The 26,766-nt window shown below is 42.8% G+C and overlaps 1 protein-coding gene across 1 annotated transcript in view; it reads left to right on the top strand.

Moving 5' to 3' along the window:
* Positions 1–1,141: 1,141 nt before the first annotated feature.
* Positions 1,142–26,766, top strand: part of agrn (agrin) — a 162,373-nt gene continuing 136,748 nt past the window's right edge. The window contains 2 exon segments of the mRNA XM_053317887.1: positions 1,142–3,431; positions 8,235–8,273. Coding sequence (XP_053173862.1) covers positions 3,221–3,431; positions 8,235–8,273 — 250 coding nt within the window. The 5' untranslated portion in view covers positions 1,142–3,220.

Below are 26,766 nucleotides of genomic sequence, written 5' to 3'. Positions count from 1 at the left end.
GCATTCATGCAATTCCTCTGTGGACGCAGCCACTATGTGCACCACTGTGTGTATGCGTGCACTCCCTTGTGTTAAACGCAGAGTGTGTGTGTGTATGGGGGGGTGGGGGGTGAACGGCAGAGATGGAGAGGAGACACAGATAGAGAGAGTGAAAAAAAACATAAATAATTGATGATAGATATACTGCCTTGCATCTGCCGCCTGCTGCCGCCGAGTTAGTTCTAAGTAGACATTGATGCAGGGTCTTGCTAAAACACAGCATAGCCACCCCTCTGTTCTGACCTCATTATTACATTAGACAGGAATAATGCATTGCTTTTAAAAAAGGGCAAAAGATGACATGCGATGAAACAGATGCAAATGCCTCCGCTCAGATCATTTGCCAGATCAGCTGAATATTCTTTTTTTTTTGTTTTTTTATGTTATTCGCCACATTATTTAACACAAGGGTGTGTGTGTGGGGGGGGTACTTATTCCGAGTTATCGTGGCAGTAACTCAGGAAAAAATAGGTCCAAATGGAATTGTTAATTAATTGGATATTGGCTTGTTAGTGTGGAAGGCATGTGGAGTTTCTCAGGCTAAGTTCTGTACTGGTTACGCATATAGGTCAAAAACAAATGGGTTAGGCTGTTTGGAGAGACTCAATACGTGATTGACTTTAATGTATTTAAGTTTGGCTCTCTTCCTCCCTCCCTCCACAGCCCTATTTTCCCTCTCAGTTTTGCCTCATTAAATCTTTGTGCGAATTTCTCCAGCTCTTGTGGAAGAGACTTTCTTTTGATTAGACTATAAACAAATGGAGGAGTTGGTTGACATCTCCTAAGACCGTGGCCCTCTTTTGTTTTGCTGCTGCACTGTTGCTGCCCCCCCCCCCCCTCTTCACCGCCTCCCCATTCTGACAGGACTCTAGTACTATTCCCCAAAGCCTTTATTCTTGCTTGTTGTCTTTTTTTTTTCCTCCTCATTCCCTCGCCCAACTCCAACCCCTCCTCCCCTCCGCCTTTTGTTAAAGACAGCCCCCTCATCCACTCCCCCACCCCTCTCTTTCTCTCTCTCTCGTGCACTGTCTCTCTCGCTCTCTCATTATGCGCTCATCCGTTCCGCTGGCTGAGGGCTGAGAGAGAGGAGCGCTCAGCAGGAGAGTGTTTGGGAAACCACCGATACACCGCTGTTGTTTTTTCTCCAGAAAAAAAAAGCCTCCGAAAAGGTGGACTAAAGTGTCAGGAGCTGCTTTTCCTTTTTGCCAACATTCCTTCTCCCTTTCGTTTACTTCCCCCTCTCTCTCTCTCTCTCTCTCTCTCTCTCTATCTCTCTCTCTCCCTCTCTCTTGCCGTGTCTGTGCACTGACTTCTCTCATTGACTCACTCCTCCCTGCTTCAGCTGGCTGACTGAGTGCGCTGACACTGGGACCACTACCTGCTGCCTGGGGATTAAACGCGCTATGAATACCCGGAGCCTAATTTGTTGTTTTGGCTGCCAGTGAATGTTGGATCCCCTCAGAGGAGAAGCTGGAGCATAAATCCTCGTGGCCAGGACACTGGGAGCGCCTCTGGACTAAGACAACCCTACCAAAAAAAGGATTGGATGCTTGAAGAAGCGTATAAAAGAGACGACAAACCCAAAGAAAAGAGAGCAAAAGACTGGACAAGTTTTTCTGAAAGGAGCTAAATCAACCCGCCGCTTATGAGGATAAGGACGCTATGAGAAGGTTTTCTTCTCATTATTTGGTTGGGATTCTCTGTCACGGTGCTGACATGAGCCCTACAAATCTCCACCTCATGCTTCTTGGTTGATTTCTGATCACACACACACACAGATTTCTCTCCTTTTCTCTCTGTGAGTTAATTCATCCAGAGCGTCTCTGTGTTTCACTGCTCACCCATAGCCGCTCGGTGGAGAAGACGTCTCGGCACTGACAGGTTGAGTGGGATTGCGATTGTTCTCCCCTCCAACTTTTTACCCCCCTCCCCCTCCAACCTCCTTCTTCAGACCTGCTTTTGAGCACCAAAACACCAACGGGCTCGGGGGGAGGCTGCTTACCCTCCTGCATGAGACTGGCTGGGAAAAAAGGTTATTGAACCGCGGAGGAGTGGCAGGCACGCAGGAGAGAAGGGGTGGAAAAACAAACCATATCCGTGGTCCCGGGAGCATATGGTTTAGCGAGAGGCAGCCAGCTGCTTTCCAGCCATCCTGCTAATCACGCTACAGCAGATACAAGTTGCTCCGGTGATGTGTCAGGTTTGGACGGATCTTACATGCTGTGGTCATTTATCTTTTCACTGTGACAGAAGCCAAAGGAGTGGGTCCAGTGGATACAAAGAAGCAGTTGTGAGTTAGAGGAGTAAATCATTGCTCATGAGAGCAGCTAACCCTCGTTGTCCCAGCCGGCAACAGCCACAGGGAGGCTAAGAAAGATGCTCGGCTGTCACCTCTTAGGGAAATACTTGTGACACATGCTGTTGGTGATCACCAGACCTTGGCTTGGTTTGTAAAGGCTTTTGACAAGGGAAAGGAGGGGGGGAGTGCTTGAGGAGCCGGTATCCCCGCGGACCCCTATCACGTCCGTCTAATTACCAGTCAGGGTCACTTGGAAGAAAGGAGAGGATTCCTTTTGTGGATTTACTGTCGGTCCGCAGTGGGAAGTTTTTCGTGTGGATATCTTGACAATCAAAAAACACAACCAAATCCTAATGCATGAATCTCTGGCTTAGGTGCCTCTCACACACATACATGCCACACACGTACTGACACACATTTCCAAACACATTATCACCACCCACTTAAATCCACACACATACTTTCATAAGGATAAACCAGTTCACCACACACATACAATCCTCACACATTGAAAGCCCATTAGTTTGTCTTTTTCCCAGCGGGCACAGCAGAATGGAGGTAGTGTGGACAGGTGGGGGGTTGTAGGAGTCCAGCGTCCCCTGTCCCCCCGTCTGTCCTCTTTTCCCAAATGGATGTTATTATCTTTAAAAATGTGTTGCCTGGAAACCGCTAAAAGCTTGCCGCCGCGATTCTCTGCCAGAAACAGCCACCGGGTCCCCGCCACGGTGCACAGCTGGAACCGCAGCTGAAACACCGACCATTACGCTTTGGCTTTTTATTTATTTATTTTTTTCCCCCTCATCTTCATTCTGTGCCCTTACCCCAACCGCCACCATTTTTTCCAACGGGTCTTTGGGCACCCCTCGTCGCCCTCCTCGCCCCATGGTCTCCTCCGCGCTGGAGGGGAGGGGGTCATTGGAGTGGACTATGAGCGGGTGCCACTATCCCTCGCCAACGCCGCCAGAGCGGGACCGCAGGTATCAGCACAAGGTGTCTCTGGTGGTGCGCTACTTCATGATCCCCTGCAACATCTGCCTGATCCTGCTGGCCACGTCGACACTGGGGTTTGCCGTGCTCCTGTTCCTCAACAACTGTACGTTTGTTCAGCAGAAACACACTTCACTGCCTGTACTTCATATATATTTTCATATTCAGTGCATGGGTCCGAATGCTTGCAAGAAAGTCCAGTCAAATGATTGGCGCTGCCTTTGGGACAGAACTTAGTTGCATAGAAAGGAGGCACGTACTATATAGTTTTTGCATGAAATGTCCTTGTTGAATAAAATTCTCCCATTCCTAAAGAGTACACCTGACATCTCGTGACAACTTTATCTGCAGGTAAACCAGGACAGCTAAAGTCACATTCGCCACTCTTTGATTCTTTGTCTTCAGGCTTTCCAAACTCCTTCATATCTCCTCTCTAAAGCCTTGACATTTACTTTGAACTGTAGGATGAAGTATTAAACAGCGATTAAATGCCTGTGGTGGACAAAAAAGTGGCTTTTGGCCTGGAAAGTCTCAACCCCTCCTGTCGTCTGCTCCCAGTGAGCAATTACTGTCCTGCTGTATTTTCAAAGTGCAGTGGCTCATTAAGAGACAGAGGTGAACGTTTGAGTTTCATAGTTGCTGATGGTGGACATCATAGTAGATTCTGAGCTTGAATTGTTTTCTAATGGCTGTTCTGATAACAGTAATTTACCTCAGTTTGTCTTCAGTTTCTTGCTTTGTCTTTGGCTGGGTTGAAGTTTTTCAGTACTTGTGCCAATGCAGTAACTGAGCTGCTGTACAAAAAATGTACCTTAGTTTGAAGAATATAAACGTGTCTTGTCAGTGCAACAGCGCTTCATGTCTCAATAAGCAGCTGCACAGCAACTTTGTCTACTTTTTAAAAAAAAACAAGCCTCTGACTAAACATCGGGTGCCAACTTTCAATCACAGTCACTTTTTTTGATTCTCATTTTTACATTTTTCAATATTCAGACGGTGCTTGAAAAAGTATTGAGATCTGATGCTGTGACAGCCTTTAAAAAAAAGAGTTTGCTTTCAGAATGACTGCAATAGACACTTACTCAAGCACTACTTGAGTGCCACCTCAGCCCAGCTCCAGGGCTTCTCCTCTACCATTTGCCCGCCTGTGTTGACATTAACTTGTTCATTCTCCTCACTCTGTCTCACAGGCTTACACTAGTCTATTTCTGAGCGCCTTACCAGTTTAGACTGTGTTAAAGGTGAAATGCCTTTTAACGCTCGAAAGTGGGCTATTATTTATGCAAGACTTGTGTGTGTGTGTGTGTGTGATTGTGTGTCACATAATCACTTACAGGTTCTAATAAGTAAGGAAATGAGTTAATAAGCGCAATCTTAACAGCCATTTTCATGCTGCCAGATTAGCTCTTAAGTGGTATTTGGGCAACACTTTGAAGGGAGGGGCTCTGTTAATATTTTTCTTTCATGGTCATTGTTCAATGTTAACCCTCTGTTATCAGGCTGTTGACTTTCCAGTCATAGTGGGCATAAATCGTAGCCCAGTGGATGCCACTGCATAAGATTTAACCAATTTCTGAAACACTGTCTACCTCTCTACTAGGTTTGTGTCTTTCATTCATCTTTGTCAGTCTTTCCCTCTTGTTCTAATTGGTGGTCGTGGGTGACTGGGGGAGAGGATGGTTCATTTGTAACCTCGTCGTGTTATCAAATCAATTTCAGCCAGACAGATTCTATTAGATTTAATACAAACTCTGTTAAAGCGGGCCAATCTTCACCTCTCAGATGACCGAGTGAAAAGAAATGTGCACTGGAGAAATTGATGAAGTGAAAAGGGCTCTATTATACTGCCAAGAGCCCTTGCCATGTGGCCACAAGGACAGCTGGATGGGATACTGTACTGGTAGTGGCGACACACACTCGGGCACACACACATTTTTGTCTTTATATCCTTATGAGAACACTCATCGACATAATGCATTCCTTAGCCCCTTACCCTTACCTAAATCGTCACATCTAAATGCCTGAACTCAACTCTTACCCTAACCTGAACCCAATTCTAATCTTAACGTGAAAACCAAGTCTTATCCTTCAAATTACCTTTTGAAGTTGTGAGGACTGTCCAGACACCCTAACCCTGTCCTCACAATACAGAAATGTCTTCCCAATGCATGGATTTCCAATTGAAATTGGTTCCCTTAAAGGTAGAAAGACATGCACAGACACACATAAACAAGTTTGCACTGCTATCCTTACTCATGCCAAACCCTAACCTTAACCTAACCTTAATCTAAAGTCACACTTTAACCTCAACCAGGACCTTAGAAATAACATTTTGCTTTTGTCCCCATGAGGACTACTGGTGCCGATAGGGTCTGTGTTTATACTGGAAAAGTGAGGTAACAAAAACACACACACACACACACACACACACACACACACACACAAAGACATACTCACAGTTTGTAACCCCCTCAATACCCTTCTGTTGGAGCCCACACACAGATGCACACACTTTATCATTCTGCATGACTATACATCACCCACACCAAAGGGGAAGGTGACACATACACAGATACATACACACACGTCCTCCTGCACACGGCTAAATGTCACAGTCAGACACATATTGATTTGCTGAAGATATAGGGTGAATGATGGCCATGTTGTGACATTCACACAGGCACGGGAACTCACGCAGGCTTTTCCATGTACAAAGGGAGATGGGAAACGCTGATATGTTTATGGAAAGACCTTATCTCGTCCTTTCGTTATGGAAATGTGAAGAAATCATTTAGCTTCGCTCCAGCATCTCGGCTCACTTTGCGCGTCACCTTCTCTGTCAGGCTCCTTCTGTTTCACCTCGTGCGACAATGCGTCTGGATTTGTGTGCGTTTGTTTCTGTGTGTTCAGACACGCTTACGAATGAGATACATACGCAGCTTCAGTGGATGTCTGCTTTTTGTGTGTGTGTGTGCGCGTGTGTGTGTGTGTGTGTGTGTGCGTGTGTGTGCACTTGTGCTCCTTTACACTCTCAGCAGAACTTCTTGCTCATCTTCCTCATGCCAATTTCTGTTCCCCTAGTTTTATATGTTTTCTCAAAATCCCCCCCCCCCCCCCAGATGGAAATCAGTTACTGTCATGACTGACTGGGAAACAGCTTGAGCAGACACTTCATTATTCACCTCTAGCATCAGCCTCGCCGCTCCTCTCCCCTCTCCTCATTTTTTCTCTCTCTTACACATAGTCTCTCTCTCTCTGTCTCTTTCTCTTTCTCCCCCGAAGCCCCGGCTGTTGACAAGCAATTTTAAGAGAGCCTAAATTTAAAACTCAGCTGTGTCTCGGGACGCCGACGGGTATCGTAGAAGTCCTGAGAAAAGGCTTCAGCGCAGCGGTTGACGGGGGCCTCGGAAAAATGTGTTAGCGGGGTAATTGATGTGATGTGTTTTATCTTCCTCATTATCCCTCACAGTGCAGAGACATCGGAGAGACGGCTGGGTGGCTCCACATCCTTTATGAATGTTTGTGTTGGTGTGTTGGTTCGGCGCAGGCGGCTCTGACAACTCACCAGGGCTCTGCTGAGTGAGTCAGACAGCCGAGTTGACTGCGAGAGTGCAGATGGTGGTTTGGATTTGGTTGTGCTCTGTACTCCAGTGTCCCTGGTACACGGTGACCAGTGTACCATGATTGTGTTTGAGGAACACTCCGTGTACCAAGTTTCCTGGGAAATGATGAGAATCCAAACACACCAAAAGAGATCCATGCATTTGTGTTTTTTTTGGGGGTGATTTTGTGTAAGAAATAGATCTAATTAACAAAAGATGGCAAAACTTACATATCAGTCATTACGTCTTTTCTTCCATGTCAGTCTTCAGCATATTTCAGCACCATATGTTCATGGTGTCTGTACACTCTTTGCATAACTGCTGATGTAATTGGCAGATATCCCACTTGATGTTTTGTGTTCAGTGCTGAAATGATTAGCTGTTAAATCAGTTTGTCAGTCAACATAAAATTAGTCATTTATCAAACAAAAACAGCCAACTTTTCTCTTTTTCCAGCTGCTCAAATGTGAGAATTCAGTGCTTTTCACTTTTTTACAATTCACCATAGTTTTGGGTTTCACACTGTTTGTCGGACAACATTTTGTTAACTTCATCCACCTCTATTGTATCAACTGTTACCGATCCATTTACACTGCCCCGGTAGAGTGTGTCCTCATCTTCTAGCGTCCAGGTGTCAAAACTGCAAAGGACTCTGGTTTCATGAGATGTGTCCCCTGAGTGTTACTCCACCATCAGTCATCTGACACTACAGGTCGTGTTTAATGGTTCCCATAACCCAGCAAACCTTATGTCATCGTCTGCTGGGTGTCGACTACAAGAGTAGTATGATGTCATTTGGTATTTTGAGAGAAAATATTATGATTTATTCTGCATATGGTTGCGGGTGGTGGGATGGGGGGGGGGGTTTGGGGTTGCACATGGGGACCATAGAGGTTTTCACTTCACATGTATGTCATCACTGTTGTGAAATTTCTAATCTTATCTCATACTCTTCAACCCAAAACAAGAACAAATTATTTCCCCTGTGTTCACAATTCTCATGTGCTCTCATAATATCAGAAGTCATGCATCGTGGTTTGGGATGAGAAGACCGTAGAGACCATGTATGACAAAACAATTATGGTACTTCTATCGCTGAAATGTACTCCTGTCAATTAGCTCAGCTGAGTTCCTGTGGGGCCCAGTCACTGTATTAGAATGTGTTAGATAGAAAAGCCTGTAGATGAAACATGTCTCTTTTATTTTTTTTTGTAGCAACTCAATTACCTGGCCTTTACTCCTGGGATGTCCATGAATCTCCCCAAAACTAAAAACCTATTTCTCTCTCTGTGTTTTATCTCTTTCAGACAAACCTCCTCAATTCACGGTGCCCCAGCTTCCTGATGGTAAGTCCTTTGTGGTTTCTCACTGCTTGCCTTCATTGACCGCTGGTGTTCTGGGGTTCCTGCGAATAATGACCTCAGACAGTGGATCCCTGCCTTTGAAGTGAGCAGCCGTCTGTGCGCTGCACCAGATTTGACTGCTCCGTTTTTTGTTTCTACACAGTTGGTATGGTAGGCACATGGCCAGGTCTGCTCAGGGCTTTGATGTGAGAAGGATCTTTTGATGACTTGATTTGATCTGCCGCGCACGGCTAGTTGGACTGATGTTCAATACCGGTTACCACAGCAGCATTCACATCCTTCTGATAGGCCCTAATAGGATAATACCCAGAGTATTCCGCATTACACAAGGCTGCTGGGGGTTTGAAGGCCAGAGGCACCCAACAGTGGCGTCGCCTCACTTTGTTATCCACGTTCTCATCCTGTCCAGCACATAAGAATCTTTGCACTGAGTGCTGCATTGTTTCAGTTGTTTTATGGCCCGGTAAAAAAAGCTGTTAATTAAAAAAGCAACAATTTATTTCCAAAATGGTGGATCTCTGTAAACCTTAATTGGAGGAAAACAGCTGGTTTTCAAGCTGCTATCATGAATATTTATCAGAGGCAGCACAGTGAGACAGTATTTGATAGACTTTGGTGTTGTACTTTTTGCACTGCCCTGATAGACAGTTGGGGATGGACTCCTACTAGTTCTGAAGGTATTGTATCATCCTGTTTGTGTGGAGGCTACAAAGCCAAAGGTTTGGAGGGAGAAAACACGAGGAGAAAATGTTTCTAATGATCCCAGTTGATGCTGGGGACAAAAGGCCACAGTGGGGGCTCGCTGAATTTGTTCTTGATAATTGCTCAATCACTCGCCCCATAGTCTAACTTGTTCGGAAAAGCAGTTTGCGAAAGCTGTCCGCTTAAAAAATGTATCAAATTAGAGGTGTTTTCTGATGAATGTGATTGTCTGGCAGAGTCAGGACAATAGGCTGTTCACTGTCAATGTTAAATGGCTGCAGCATTTGGCTTCAACAAATAATTGTGGTTGATTGGAGCATTTCTCAACTCCTCCCTCACCTCAACACCTGAGGAGTGTATGCAATGTCTATTTTTCCCTTTTGTGCCTCATATCACAAAGCGCTGAAGACTCAATTGCAGTCGGCACAGTTTACAGCAGCTGTTTGTTTTTCTTTTAATTAGTGTGAAAGCTGACAAGCATTCACATTTAGTTCTTTAAAGCTTTATTATTCTTTTTCTCACGTACATTTTTTGATCAGTAAATATTTCTGCATACTTTCAGCTACAGACATCATTTTAATATCAAAATGTTCCCGACTTTTCATCTTTCTGGCATAGTCGAGGGAATTTTATATACATTTTTTAAATATTAGTATGTATAATTGAAAGTCCCTGGGAGGAATGTTTGAAAGTTGAAATCTCAAACTAAAAGTCTTCATATTTCTTGAACAGATGTTTCATGTGGAAATGCTTAGCATATCATGCTACCAATAGTGCCACCATGTGATCAGTTATTGCTTGTTTAGTTGGCGAATAACTGTAAAGTTTATCAAAACAATATTTACACAATGTGTTCCTTGGATGATGCAGATTCGACTGATATAGGCCACGCACATTTGCATCTTGTAACGTTTTTCGTAACAAGTGTGTAACAAGTGTGTAACATTTCATACAATCCCACCCAGAGGGGGCACTACTGTAATATTGTAACAATATGTTTCTACAAAGAAACTTGGTTCATAAATTGTCTGTGAGAATGTGCGCAGCATATTGAAGCATGGCACCCACCATACTATTTATTAACTACCACATCTCCTAAATGTAATATTCCATGGTAGCCAAATTCAGCCAAGTTGTAGAGATGAAGATGCTGAAGAAGTTTGTAGCATCAGACATGCTTTGTGATTTGTCTCAGCTGTCAGCGTTCATACGCATTTTCCGCAGGAAATGAATTTTCTAGTGACAGATGAAATTGTATTTGACAAATGATTATATCTCACAGTGAGGTCTCTATTTGTCTGTTTTTGAAGCAAATATTGCCATAAAATTTGGCTCTCCACTGGGAAAATGAAAAACAGTACACAGGCAGTGAAGCAGCCCATTTCTGTCTTCCATTGAATTTTCTCCTACAAAAGAAATAATGCCCTGCTTATCGATTGAGCCACTCATTTCTCATGTATTAAAGTTTTTGCTGTCTGAGGGGCACAGTTTGTTTCTGCACTAGTCAACCGTTTAAAAGCTGCTTCTAGCTGTTAATTACATTTCCAATAGTTCTGTGGGCTTTCCATCAGCAGCCTATGCTTTTTTTAATATGCCAAGCAAAACAAAAAGCAAAGTCCCCAATCAGTGGAGTAAGCCTGTCCTATGGGACACAGTTTCTCTGGGTCATTTAACGCTGGAGAGATTAGTGAGACAATTAGAGTTGGCCCAAATATGACAGTCGGCCACTTTTTGTAGGTTTTATTTATGGTGGTGGTGGTGGGAGGGGTGATTTAGAAGATGCTCTAGACCAGCAGAGGGCTAATATAGCTCTGCCATTACTCAAATCTTCTCCAGAGACCACAGGGCCTGTTCTTCTGAACTTGTCCTCAGCAGCAAGGACGCTCCACTCACTAGTTCTTAATTACAGGAAATCACAGACAGGCGGGGTGTGATTTGCCGGAGGGATGGTGGGGATAACCCCCTCCCCTGGTCCATATATCCTGGCCTCTGAGTTATTTTTATTGCGGGTGGGAACAAAAATGTATCCCCCTCATAGTGATTGATGCTGCTTCACCCATAGGCCATAAAATATCTACAATAAAAATAGTCAATTTAAAAAAAAAATCTAAGGAAATAGTGTCTATAGTGCAAACAACTATTAAATAAGATATGGAATTTCACTGTGAGCGCTCTGGCTTGTGTGACAATAGATGACACTGCAGCTAGGTTACATGATGACTCAGTAAATGGACCAGAGGTTTCTTCCTTCCCTGCTCAGAGGTTTGCAGAGTTGTGGGTAAAAGAGAGGCCATGCACTGTGGATGACCCCACCACAGGAAAGAATGAAAAGAAGTCAGAAGCAGACTGTTTACTTAGTCTAACAAGTAGGCATGTACTGTAGCCTGTTTATTTTCATCACAGCATGTTGTGCAACTGCATGTTGATACAATTTTCTATTCAATATTGAGATTTGGTCAATGCTGCACATAGAGCGGAATTAAACAGCGTTGGAGGATTCAATTCTTGGATGTTAAACCAGCATTTAACCTTTTTGTTTTGTTTTGTTGTTATATATGATCACATGTGCTATGTGTAGGGATGAGGAAAGGACAAGACACCACACTCCTGAGAGGGAAAATATCGTGCTACTTAATGATTTTTAAAAAAAGTAGTAAAATATTTCTGCTAATGCTTCGGTCAAGTTCACATTTTTTATTTAAGTTCATATTTATTTTATGAATGTAACAGCTGCAAGAAATAGCCTAATAGGCTTCATAGTCTATAGGCCCACTGTGGTACTGGTTTATTTTCATGATTAAAAACATTTCAAAAACATTCCCCCCTCTCTGATTTTTTTCACAAATCGCACCCTGCAGACAAGATAGCGAGGAGTCTGCATTTTTAAACATCCCAGTTTGTCTCTGAACTAATGTTGATGAAGCGTCCCTTATTAGCGCGAGGAGATTCTGCAAAAGTGAAAGGAAATTGTTCTGCAAATTAAAGCGAGAGAATCTTGGGTCTCGCTGGGGAAAAATGCAGGTTCGGCACAACACAAGCAAAGCTCTTAGATGATATTTATGGTGTGCGCCACCCGCAAATAGCTGATGAATCCTCCCCAATGAATAGTCTATAATCACCAGTCAAAAAAAAGTGAGAAAAGTCACAAAGCAGCCTTTAATTAGGCTATTTCTCGGAAAGCGCAAAGCAGCAGTTGCCTTGGCTCAGGCCACACTCATTATTGCCTGTCGTCTCCTGATAATAAGACAGTTGTTGCATTTGCGTTTGGCCAAAGCCAGAAAGCTGAGAGAATTTGCAGTCTGAGGGATTAGTATTGGACTTTTTGTAAAAAGGGGGTTGACTCTGAGAAATACTTGATGGAAGCACCCAGTTTTCCTCATCCGAAGAAAACAGAGAATAGATTTGGAAGTAGGACAGTAGTAATATTAGACAGAATTTTTGATTCATGCCAAATGTAGCTGAAATGAAAGCACAAAGAAACAGGTCCAGATCTTTGCAGTTTGTCTCAAGGTCTTCAGGCTGAGAGGAGAATCAAACAAAGATGGTTCCCCACAGACTTCCTTCATTTCATTCTCACAACCTTAGGTGACTAAACACTGGCCAAACACGATCCAAAATAGGCCAGAGACTTCCAAAGAAAGGAAGTGTAATAGAAAATCAGCCTCAGACAGTTTGTTGGTCTCCAGTGACTGTACCCGTCTCCAGCACTACCTTCCTGGCAACAGTCCATTCGCCTTGAATCCTTCAATTTCGCATTTGTCACTGACAGTGTTCCCCAGAGGATGCTCCTCACTGACAGACAAAATAAACTCCCGCACCGAAATGTGATTTGATCTAAGACGGTGGGACGCCTGGAGAACAAGAAAAAAAGAAAAAGTGCCGGCGGGCTCACTTACACTTTGAGAACACTACCTTGTCCTAAAGAATTGACAGAACTCTTTGTCAGCTCCGGGAGAACAGTACCTACAGCTCTCCACACCCATTACCCCTTCAGATGAGGAGGGGGGGTAGACGCACATGTATACACACACACACACACACACACACACACACACACACACACACACACACACACACACACACACACTCACACACAATGCTCCCATAATTTATTCCGCCGGAGCCTTTCCCTGTGTTCTTGACAGTAAGTCTGACTGGGAGAGAGGCAGAATTAATTATGACTCCTCGGCCTATCTTAATTAAATCTTTTCACATCATAGATTTCACACAACAGCGGCAAAATATCTACCTCATCCTTTAGCCGGGGTGGGGGGTACTGGCTGTGAATGTCTCACATCAAGATATCAAAGGTACACTGTAAAGTTGCCTCTCCAGGATTAGGATTTCACAGAAGAGTTGTCATGTCCGGCTTTTTAACAGAAAGCAGCTTGTTAGGCTTGGGGGGGGGGGGGGGGGGGGGAGTGCGGGGCAGAGCCTTGGCTTTATCAAGGGAAAGTTTGTTGGCCTCTGAAAGTACACAGCTTTCAAATTGCACAGCTGAACTCAGTATCCTCACCTTGGTCACCCTGATAGTCTGTCTCATTTCATCAATATGGACTCAACAGATGCTTATGTAAGGGTCTGAAGAGCCCAGTTAGTTTGTTTTTTTCCCCCCATAAATAAATGTGAAAGTCAAATGTATTAGCAAAGTCAAGTTCAACCCTCCACATCTTACCGTTTGTCTTTGACAAAGCCAGCCAGAGTGGGAACACTGAGGCCTTGTCTCACCTCAGTTTACCCCGTATTGATCTGCCAAAATAGGTTAGAAGCACTCGTCCAAAGAGAGAAAAACAACAAAATTAGCCAGAAAGGAGGAGAAGCGTTGTGGGCTGGAAAAGTGCAGCACTATTTGCTTTTGATTTCCTATGACACAGGAGTTTTTGTTGACACAGTTAGCGATGCAGGGTTTGCTTTGATATGTCCCTGGGCTGTGGAGAAACCCCCACTGATTGTTGATGCAGGTTATTCCAGGACTTCGGACCTTGTAAGGATCAGCAGATCTTTGATGTGGATGGACAACACGCTGAGCTATCAGCAGCTGTGATCTGGTAGCAGCAGGCCAGTATGCCTGATAGCCACATCTGACTTGTTGGCTTTAGGTGTCTGTGTTTTATAGAATCCATAAAGAGGTGTGATCTCTGATGTGGACTACCGTGATCCAAATATCAGTTTTCAGTTCGGCTAAATGTCCTCTTTTGTGTAGTCACAAACGATTTTGAAAAGTGTTTTTTGGAGTACAGCTCATATTTTACTCATGAATATAATATTACCTTTATTGGAGGTTGTCATGGCAACCAAATGTACAACCAGTTATGGACCAGTCCATGTAGAGTCCCAGTAGAGCCACATACTTCCATTCTGGTAAACAGTCCATTCATAATTCACTCCTCATATGGCTGCTCCATCTGCAACGAGCAGGAAATCTTACCTACCCCATCACACACAAACACACACACACGCACACACAATTGACTTCTGGACCTGGAAGTCCTGACGTCAACCAGAGTCTGTGTGCTGTATATACATTATGTGTTCCACTCCATTGGACGCAATTACAAAACACTGACACATGGCCCAGCAGCATGTCAGTGACACCATTTACACCCTACTACTTTTTCTCACAATATACACACACACACACACACACACACTTACACAGCATGTAGAAAGGAGGATTTCATCAAGTCGTGCTTTGGCATTGTGTATGTATGTGCATAGCATGCTGATGGCGGCCCTCTCACTGAGCTTTAATAAGATTTACGATAGCAGAAAGCAAGACGGAGGGCAGGAGAGATTGAGACAAAGAGAGACACAAAGAGGATAAGACCGTAAATCACTATTATATGAATGCTTCTGTTTCCACAGTGTAAAGAAAACACAAGGATACAGTTAATATATGTGCTGTAGCTGGGGGAGTGCAGGAAAATAATATATTGTATGTTAGAGAGTGACACGGAGCCAGCCAGCGGCAGACTGCAGGTTAAAGACACATTATGTTGTTTACTCAATTGTCCTAGTCTAAAATAGCATTAATACATGTCCACAGGGCGTCTAGCAGAGCGTACCTATATGTAAGTTTATGTTTAGATAGCTGGTTTTTGCCCTCTAATGGTAAATGTGTCTCTCATGTCAGTGCGCAGCAGCTTCTGAGGAGCCCCCCTGTTGTGCGAGGCATACATCAGAAAGGAATGATCCTCCTTTAAGCAGCATTGACTTTTGATTATTCCACGGAGCGTACACATTGAGCAGACAAGACTCTTCAGATATGCACTTCTCTGTGTAAATGCCTGGGTAGTTATATACAGCAGCCCATTGTTTGAATTGCACCCTGAGTCATTATTGTATGCATCTGCTAACTCGGGACCTTGTCAGGACTGCAGAAAAAGTCTCATTTTAATGATATGATTAGTTACATGTGCGTTAATGTCTGAATACACATACTGGATATATTAAATCTGCCTCCTCTGCTTCTTAAGATAGCAATGTAAGAAGTTTCATATTTAATGCACAAAGAAAAACAACAGTTTAATAAGCCACTGTAGAACCAAACCCCTGTGAATGATCTGGAGCTACAATCATTAGTTGATTAATTGATAACGGATTAATCGGTACTGAGTCTGTTTATTTGGTACAACATTTTCACTGTACATTCCACATGTTAAGTCCTTTTTTTCTCAGTGTACAGATTAGAAAGAATATTTTCTTTCCCCTCAGTCTCAACTGTCTTCCTCTCACTGCACCAATTTGCACTCATTTGTCACATCATTATTCAGTCTGTCTATGTTTCACTCAAGTGGCGTCCATCCAGTCTTACTTGTAAAACAAATGCAAAAATTCTTCAGCATCTCATTTAATATTGACTGGCTTCTTCAGTCCTCTGTGATAGTAAACTGATTATTGTTGGTGGACTGTTGGTGAGGACAAAACAAGACATTTGGTTGCATCTTGGGTGTTTGTGGCCTTTCTCACCATTTTCTGACATTTGAAACGCCAAACAACTAATCGATAAACAGGAGATATAAAATAGTAAATAATGAATGATCGACACTCAAGGTGCAGCCGTAGAATGATCCAACAATAACTTGTAAGAGAGACATTCTTCTAGATCTGAGATGAGCATATTTTCAACAATTCTTTCTGTGGCACTCCGGGAGAAAAATCATAAAATACATGTTACATGCCCAGACAACAGAAAATAAAATGAATCAGACCATCAGCCCAAATTGCCTTAAATCTCCTACTTTATCTCATGTGGTGTCTTTGTGGTGTATAATAGGCAGCAGATTTCAACAGTCACATCTAATAAATGATGATATTTTATTGAAATGTGTTCACACAATTTCTGATAGAGTGACTGACACCCCCTTCCATGGAGATGCATGTGATTCCATACATTACTGTACATGGACATGTTCCACACATGCATTAGGCACACTTTTAGACACATAAAGTCCACAAAGTCCGACTGAATTAACTTACATCACATGGACCCTTGCGACTACGTGGATAATGTATAATATATAATTTGGGGCTTAAGTGGTTAGTGTTCAAGCCGGGAAGATAACCAGTCATTCAATTTAAAAATACAATTCATCACTGAGGCAGCCAGTATGAGAACAGAGAACTCTCCTCTTTTTTATTTTCCCAACTAGCCGATGTTCTCTCACTGTGCTGCAAGTGTCTATCTATCCATCTGAAAAAAAAGCAGCTTTTACATTATGTTTTGTGCACTCAGGGTAAAATGAGGGCAATTAATCTACCCCCTCCTCCCTTCCCCAAAGCTGGCTTTGTGTATATTGTTTCATTCACTTCCAGGGCATTTAACTCATCACTACACATTACATCGCCCTCAGTCTTTTAGCCATACACCTCGGGAGTGTGTGTACGAGAGAGAGAACAAATAGAGAGTGCGCTTAGTATTCCCGACAAACCTCGCCCGCCTGCCCGCCCGCTCATTTCCATAATGAGAGAGAGAAAGAGAGAGAAGGAGAGAAATAGAAACAGACAGAAGAATGCAGGAGGACAATTTGAACAATTTAGCTGATGTGTTTATTTTATTTTATTTTTTTGGAGCGCGTGAGCCTCAATGTGTGTGTGCAACTGTGTAATTTGGTTATTTGAGCAGGTTTTTATGTTGTGTGAAGACTAAGTTTCCACATTCCCACAATGTGATTAAAGAATAAAAAGCATACGAAGAAAGTCTTGTGAAATATGTCAAAGGTTTCTCTTTATGAGCCAACAGGAATGGCTGGTGTGTGTCTGTATGTCAGCTCAGATAAGCTTGTTTTTCTACTGGAGTCTCATGCACCCCAGTACACTCTGTAACTCTATAATTAGGGGTTAGTGACACTAGAGGCAAACACTGTGTGTGTGTGTGGCTCTGTATGTGTGTGCATATTCTTTTTACTCAAGGAAACTCCTGCATTTTAATGTAAATGGATATCTGGACCAACCTCACTTTAGAGAAAAGACTTTTTTAGGGTGGGAGGTTAAGGGTTACACTGCAAATTATACATATCAGAAAAGCTTTTTTTCCTATATTGAAATACACCAGAAATTCAGTGCTGAGGTATTTTAATATGTGAGAAATGTTACACAAGGCAGATTATTGTACATGGATAACAAACATCCTAACTCATCTATCATTCACTGATAGATTTAGGTGATAATTAAAGGGAAACTCTAGTTGATGTAGGATCAAGTGTTTCTGGAGTTTGAGACAGTTTGTTTTTGTCTCCTGTGAAACCCCCAACTTTATGCAAGTGCTACGCTAAATCACTGGGGACCCTGTTAAAGGAAAAAATGAGTATGTTTTAAGACTATACTACATGCAATTACTTTTTTCAATATATTCTTTTATTTTTAGGTTATTTATTGCTGTGTAGTCTGAGAATTTCAGTCTCCAGCGCAGTAATAAAACAGTTAAGTATGTTTTTTTACGTCCTTGATAACTTACAACACCTGCGAATGCATGCACACACACACACAGCTCGAAAGTGTATGTGTGTGTCTCACTTGATATATGGTTGAATGGGCTGGGTATCAAATAACAGCAAAATAGTCTCATTCACTCAGTCGTATGCACTCAATACGCTCTGCACACATGTGGAATTTCATTGCAAGTGAGCTCACGTCTCTGTTAGTCACACACACACACACGCTCACACTCACTCACACTGACACACACTCACACACACAGTCACACTCATACTCACACACACCTTGCAGGAAACAAGGCTTCCAGTGTGAGTGCCTCCACATGTGATGTGTATTAGCTGTGACATTTCCCACTGGTGTCAGACAGCTCTCATCTCCCACAGCTGTCTCCTGTCAATACACAGAGAAAACCTCATCCCACAGTAACAAGTCAGTTGTTACTGGAGCCTTGAAATCAAAGTGTCAAAGTTCATCAACCGTTTTGACATATTTCCTCTTCATTTTAGTATCTTTTTTAGTCATTTCCCCAAATTTGATGACAGATCACGCTACCTCCACTTCATGAAGATGTTATGGCTTGATTCAAGGACATGATCGCAAGTGTTACTACTTGTGGTGATTGCTTTTTAGATATTGGCTGATAGGTTGAATCAGTGTTTAATCAGCTGTGATGGCAGCAAAATGAATCTTTGAGGAGGAAAATGATTCTACAGACTCCACACTTGAACTGTAAGATTTCTTTTTCTTATTTTTTTGCATTCCTCATCTTCAGCTTTTTTTGCTCTCTATCTCATCTCTGTGCCTCTCTCCCTTTAATACCGTAAATCTAACAAACAAACAAACTGAACTGCAATCCTAAGCTACACACACACACACACACACACACACACACACAACTTCCACACACAACTTCCACACACAAACCTATCCGTGGCTCCAACCTACCAGGTGTGTTTGTGTCTACAAGAAATGTTAAATACACATGCATGTGTATGAGCTGTGACTAATGTGTGCATGTTTGTGTGTGTGTGTGTGTCTAATTCAGTCCATTAGTCAGGGATGCAGCTCATGCATGGTATTTTGGAGGGAGGGAATGGGGGCACTACTGCTGCTGTGGAAAAACGAACTTACTGCAAGTCTCTGAAAGTAGAAGGAAGGAAGGAAGGAAGGAAAGAAGGAAAGAAAGGAGGCTTTGGGGTTTGATTGACAGTGACCTGTAGAGTGGAGGTTGCCGAACTGGGGTCCAGGACCACCACAAGGGTTATTAAATGATTAGCAAGGGAAGAAGAAGGAAAATGAAGTGAGAAAATAAAATAAAGTCAAGACATATGGAGGTAAAAGGTAGAAGGGGAATAGGGGAGTGAGGGCCTGGTAGGTGGGCCACAACTCAAGCATAAGCATCTCCACCATCCTGCATACTGAGAATATAAAGTTATCAGCGTTCAGGATTTGACCTGAACTGAAGTACACCTTCATTTTCTCTTCCTTTCACTTTCCCTCCGTCTCCTGCTCCTTTTTTCCCCTCCTCTTCCTGCTCCCAGAAATCCCTTCCACTTTGCCCTGGCGCTGAGGGCTTGTCAGCCTAGGGGGAGGACTTAGCACCTTTAGTGTGTGTGTGTGTGTGTGTGTGTGTGTGTGTGTGTGTGTGTGTGTGTGTGTGTGTGTGTGTGTGTGTGTGAGTGAGAGAGAGAGAGAGAGAGAGAGAAAGAAAGAGAGAAAGTGTGTGTTTGTCAGAAGTAGATAGAGAAATTTAATTAAAACAGGTTGGTTCGATTGGTTTCTCCCATAGACTCCTGCTCACCTCACACACACACACACACACACACACACACACACACATATATATACTTTTGAGCGGTCCCAGAATGCATTGCTCCATCAGCAGCTCAACCGCCCCTCCTTCTCTGTCAAATCAAAGGCCAACATCGCTGAATGATTTTTGATAAAGGATCAAAGCCGGCTCAAGCAAGCCAATACATCAAATGTGTGTCGCCAGGCGAAGGGTCGCTGCTCTATTTTCCCAGTCGGATGTAAACGCAGCACGCGGTCGGTGCGTTTACACCCATGAGAGGTAGTGTTTAATTCAGAGACTTGAAGTCATGTAACACTCATCAATCCCCTGAGAGGCAATACATTTCCTGTTGTTCAAAATGAGACTTTTATGTGTGAGCTAAAACCACCCCCGCTCCCATCACTCTCTCCCCCCTCAAAAAAAAGTGCAATTACCTCCGCGCCACGCTGGGTTCATCTGATGCCACGCTACGATTCAATCACTTCCCCCCACCCCCTCCGACCTGTTCCATTATATCTGAGAGGAACAGGGATTGGTTTTGGTGATGATGTGAAGGTCCTTATTTTTGTCTTTCGATCAGATAACAGAGTTTTTTGGTATTTTTCTATGCCGTCTGTAGCCATTCTGAACAAGAGCTGTTAGAAATGGCAGGCAGGCTAAGCACTCCTGTTAGATGACCACACAGGTCATGAGCTGCTACAGAGAGGAAGGGGCAGATGGCAGCTAACACACACACACACACATACACACATGCCACATTTTCTGTCCTGGGGCAGTGTTAGATTGGTCACAGTAGTCCTCCTGCTAAAGGTGAGATATGGTGTTGGAGATAGGAGGTGGCTAGCTTCAGGGACTGCATACACACACACACATTCATATACATACACACAGACACACACACACACACAGTCATTTGTATGCATCAGCACACCCTCCAGCCAATGCAGGTAAACAAGCGGGGATTGGTGTTTGCGCCATAAAGCCAATTTAAGCACGCGATGATATCTAGACTTTCCCTGCTGCTCACTGACCAAATACATTTTCTATGCAAACGCAAAAACAGCTCCAAATTGGCTCGTCGCTGTATACACTCGCACATATGGCGTAAACAGCGATACACGGTGAATTATGTTCCAATCCGGGGCCCGTTCAGCAGAAGGTCCGGGGATCTGTGGGTGTATTTGAAGGGATCTCACCAAGTCCCCTTGAAGTTAAATTTTGCAAACAGCCATGCATATTTAACTCTGGTAGATGCAGCTTTGTGAAAGTTTTTAAATGTTTTAAAAGTCACGACCTGCAACATTTTCATACCATTTTATCTCAGTTTTGCCGCTGCTGTCTATACTTTGATAAAAATGTAGTCAATTATTCGGTGTGTATCCAATCATGAAAGGAGAATGGCCTCTCTGTACCACCCACATACAGTATATGATCTCTGCTTATTTCAATATAAAAGTCACTACACTGTGCAGTTACACCAAGAAGCAAATAAAAATGTGAATCTTACATCCTTATATGTGTTCTATATTTTAAAGTTACAATCCTTAAGATTTCCATTATATCATAAACCCATTTTAATACTACTGATACTGTAATAGCAGCAAAAGCCATTCAGCTTTATTTCATTGGCCTTGTGGATAGTAGTAGTAGAAAAAAAAAGTAAATGAATAAGAACTAACTTTTTCCAAAATTAATTTGAGCAAGCTATGTTATTGAATTGATATCATTATGTTCATTTGTGCAGCCTTTTCTTCATTTGATTGGCATGCTAATACACTTACAATGTGTTAGGTAATGTTACTGTTGCACAGTATGTATTTCCTTTCCTTTTCCTAATCAATAATTTCATTTATCCCCCCCCCCAGCCTGAAGTGCTTATACTTAGCAGTTTAAATGGACCATTACAGGTATAGATATGGATCATTTGTTCTTTTCCTACATTTGAAGGGAAGGTCCACTTACTCTAAAGAGATTCATGTGGAATAATACATGCGCTTACTGAGCGTAATGTGGAGCTAGTGCATTTTATGTATCACTGAAGACAACATTCTGTTTGGCTGCATGCACCGTAAACAGATGAACACATTTCTGTTCTTCTGGTGCATTTATGACTGAGAAGCTGCTCCCATTGGTCGATGCACATCACTTTGGTTAGAACTCTGGCACTCGTATTATAAAAACCAATAAGTCCTTATAATTAAATGACCAAATACCATGAGTGTAATTTGTCTGTGCTCCCCAAAACCATTACAAATCACTGTTAAAAATGATCACGATATAATAATATATATACAAATAATGTTTTGATTTAGTGTTAGATTTAGTCACAAAAAACTCATTGGTTAGGGTTAAAGAAAGATCATGGTTTGGGTTAAAGATAATCATTATGAAACATGGTGTGGGTTAAACTTACTACTTCATTAAAGTTAGGCATTCTTCGCTGTCATAGCAACAGTAAACACCATGGCTTTTTAAAAAACAGTTTCGACTCATGGTTGGAAACATAGCAAAGTCCACTATGTCCACTTTTTTCAAGTTAGCAACCCGCCACCTCTGAATATGGAAATGTATCACCTTTCCTCTGAATTGAACCACTTCTCCAGGTCATAATTACTACGGCTGCTAGATGTCATCTGTCACTCAAACATAACTATAGCTCATTTTTGCCAGCTGACCTACAGTATTGTGTCATTTTTCTTGGAAAGACAGGCTCATTATAACCATCACCGTTACTACGAGTAATCACACGTGTTGCTTAAATCAAGTCAGACTGAAATCTCACTGATTATAACTTTAAACTTAGCCAGAACACTTTGTGTGTCACTCACAATTACTCTGTTTCAAGGTTTTTCAGAAAGCCCAACTTCATTAAATCCTGTCTCCTACATTCTTGACCATCACTGAACACATTATGTTAATGGAGAGAGTCAAGGCCCGCTCTGTCAAAAAGCCGCCACTGCTTTTAGAGGGAGTGTTCAGGTTCATCAAGTTTTAATGAGCCAGGAGAGAAATCAGCAGAGACATCGCACACTTTACTTTATCCCAGCACACTCCTCAGAACTATATGAAGCACACCGTTATGCCAGAACTGTCTGTCAGTTGTTTAAATTTTCAGCAGCTCTCTCTTTTATTTTGGAAAAGGTTTTCTATCTAGATTAAACACAGCTAATATTGCACATAATGAAAAACAGGATTATCGCAGTAATGCTCTTCGCCTTCCTAAAAAGGGAGACTCAGCTGTGAAGACAGGATGTAAAAGCTTGTACCTCCATCTATAGTCTCTTCCTCTGTGCTTTGTTTTGTGAACTGGGTCTTTCCTGTTGTTTCTCAGGAGACTCTGGGGGAAAGATGTAGTGTATTAAAGAAAGATATATGCTTGCAAATGCATTCGTACATCTTTGTTTAAATATTTTAAATATACTTGTTTGTGCTTGCAAGCTGCAGGAGAAATATGTGGGAGTTTTATTTACCTTTTGGTCACTGTTGGCTGTTGTCTACTTGGATGAACAGAGAGAGTACGGAGGATTGGTGGGGGGGGGGGGGGATCACAATGCATCAAAAACATTCTCGATCAGATGAGGTGAAATTGGGTCACGGCAGTAGCAGAGAAGACATTGTAGATAAGACCCGAGCAAATACAGACCGGTGAAGACGAAACCGGCTCTGACAGATTAACAGGTGAGAATGTCACAATACATTCAGCTCCAGCTCTTATTTTTTTCATCTAGACACTGTTGTTGTGGATGCAGGTGTTAGAAGTTTTACATGGAACTCAACTCACTCACTGTGGGTTGGTCTATTTACTGTGTTTTTCTGGAGCTTTCAGCCAGCAGCATCTTCCAGACTTCATCAAGTCTTCCTCCATACACCTGCTGTCACATCATCAAAATTTCATTTTTAATGCTATTGATGAGTCATCTCTGTAACTACTGAGCAAACTCAGATTGTAAGAAAGCTCCAGAACAAGATAGTATGCAGTCCTTGGGTTTACTTATTTATTTTTTGTCCAAGGTCAAGACTGAACTTAAATATTCCAGCCTTCACCCTCTCTCTCTTTCTCTCTGTCTCCCTCCCTCCCTCTCTTGCCTTGTTGTTTTCCTCCTTACTGGAGAACCTAAAAAATGCTGCTTCAAAGCAAATTGGGTGCAGCGTCCATTCTCGAGTGTCATCTCACAGATTGCTAAATATCGCAGATGGAGGTAACATATGCAACACATATTCTTACACAAAGATGCGTCATTATGCCTGCATCGCTGAAATGTTTCCCTTGGCTGGAAATTCCTCTTTGACAAGTGCAAGTCCTCATTAAGCAAAGAAACACACTGTCTTTTAGTTTGGAGCTGTGGAAGAACAGCAGCAGCAACAGCAGCAGTGTCGGGGGGGAGGGGCCCCTGCTGCCATTTAGTGAGCCTTTATCCATCTTTACTTCCTGTGAATGCAAACATATGAAGGCCCAGGTGGGAAGTGAAGCCATAACTCAGGATGTGTCATCTCGCTGAGCTGCAGGACCGCATGCGCCTCACACTCGCACACCTATCTCATAGAGATATATTACACTCTTTAAAGCGCGAGCACATACTGTATGAACTGCTGTGGGATGGTACAACCAGAGGCAGTGTCAGTGAGCAGAATTAAAAGTAAGGATCACAATTTTCTCTGCTCCCTGCTCCGAGGAACGCACACACACACACAAAGGGAGCCCCGCACGCCGCCCGAATTCACAGTTTGAGCTCCTTCCACGTGGAGGAAGGTGCAGAGATTCACACTTCTTCATAAGGTTATTTCATGCAGTTACACAACTTAAAACTGCAAAGATAAGGCATATAATTACACTTTCACTCTTTGTAATAAAAAAAATAGATTTTCTCAGTGCTGTTTACCATCTCATTTACACCACTACTAAATCCAGTGTAATTGGGAGAAGGCAGAAGAAGAAACTTAACACCAGCGTCAACATTAAACCTCATCTGGCACCCGTGACATAAATAAACATATCGCACATACACTAATTATATTTGTTCTTATTTCTTCTTTTTCTTGCTCTCTCATTCTCTGAGGCAGCACCTCCATAGTACATAACAAGTTGAAGTGGGAGGGTACAATGTGCACAGTGTTGAAATAACACCTGTAAGAAATCAAAGCTTGCAGAAAAAGAGCGAAATATAGTCAGTGCTTTGCAAATGGCACCTTTTTTTTTTTTCTCCGAATGCCCTCACAATGCGTTTCATCATCTTTCCTGCTTTTTTTAGTTTTTTAGTTTTTGGGGAAACAGATTGAAATATTCAAGTTGTTTTTCTGCTGCCTTGCTTCTCCCACTTCAGGTTCAAGCATTCAACACACCAAAAATATCCTTGAAGAGTGAGAGAGACTTGTGGCCCACTGATTTGTACCTGCTCTGCTACATACGGAGCTTTTTTTTTGGTAGTTTTTTTCCCCCACAGCATGGACTCAAGGATCGCCAATGATAATGCAGGATTGCTCTTGCATTGCATAAGCTAATATTGAGTCTCATTGGCTTTATGTGTGTTGGGGTGTTGATGGGTCCATATGCTGCTGCCTCAGGGCCCAACAGTGGATCAGTACTCAGCAGGAAGCGCTTTGTTATTAATACCACAGGTGCATGTTCCTCAGGCCTTCATTTATTATCTCTCTAACCTGCATGAAGTCAAGGATTAATTTGTGTGTGTGTGTGTGTGTGTGTGTGTGTGTGTGTGTGTGTGTGTGTGTGTGTGTGTGTGTGTGTGTGTGTGTTTGTGTCAGGTGTGTGTTCCTCCTCCAAGCTTTGTGCCCACCAGTCTGGATTCAGTACTTGTGGGGAGGAATGCAGTGTGAATAAGGCAATGTTGATCAGACTATTTTTAGACAGAGTGCTGGGAAATGTATCAATTATTGAAGCCAGAGCCTGTGCGTGTGCGCACACGTGTGGGTTTGCTGGCTGGAGGAGTTCTGAGCGAAGAGAGAATTGGTGTAAAGATGAATAATGAAAGACTGAAGTGTCAAAGAAAGAGAGTGAAGGGAGAAAAAGGAGACGGGATAGATGAGTATACAGGTGGAGTGTGCGAGGGGAAGTGGTGGTGGTGCGGGGGGGGGGGTTGGTACTGCCTGTTCTTGTACCTCGGGTGATAATAACTCAGCCCAACACATTTTTTGACACGTTTCTCAGCACTGACACTTGACTGGCTCAGAATATTAGAAAAGTCCTGTGAGAATGAACACTTACAGCCTGTTTGGTTTCAGATCTCTAGTATTCTCCAACAGGGATGCACCAATCCAACTTTTTCAATCCCGATGCCGATACCTGAGCTGTGGGTATCGGTCGATAAAGAGTATTGATCCGATACCAGTGTTTAATTGATAAGCTGTGTGCTTCACTGTATGGAAGAGACTGGGGTCATTCTTTATGTGTAAGGCACCATCAAACTTGACTTACTTTTTACTTTCCTAACTTTGCAAAACAAAAAAGAAACAAATAGATACATACATTTATTGAATTGTGAGTTATTATTGAAATAATAAATAATAGTACACTAGCAACCCAGTTGAACAGCAGTGCATGACAAACACCTGAGTCCCCTTAAACCTGAGATTTATGAAAAGTGTCTGGTGGGTGCGCCTTTAGCTTGTATTATTGGTGGAAAAGTACTTTACCTTGCAGGTTTAATGGCAGCCTGCTCAGCTGTGGGAGAGTTTAAATATATAACCGAGACATGAAGTATTCATACAGGTGTGTTTTTAACTGCTGAACGTCAGCACTGACCCCTGGTGAGCTCACCCCAAGTCTGGATCTGTTATGAGGGCTGCGTGCAAGTGTTAGCTTGTTAGCCTGGATGCTAGCTGCAGGGGGGCGTGCTTCACAGATCCCAACGAGCAAGAACTCAGCACGAGACGATGCAGGTAGATGTAAACATAGAACTGATTTGAATATATCTGCCCCATTGTCATGGATACCCGATCCAGCTATTTTAATCATATTTGCTTGATATCCGATTACATAAGGGGATCAGTGCATCTCTACTCTCCAAACTATTATCTCCATCTTTCAAG

Source organism: Scomber japonicus, chromosome 4, assembly GCF_027409825.1.
Source record: "Scomber japonicus isolate fScoJap1 chromosome 4, fScoJap1.pri, whole genome shotgun sequence".
NCBI classification, from domain to species: Eukaryota; Metazoa; Chordata; class Actinopteri; order Scombriformes; family Scombridae; genus Scomber; species Scomber japonicus.
This window is presented reverse-complemented; position numbering and strand designations above follow the sequence as displayed.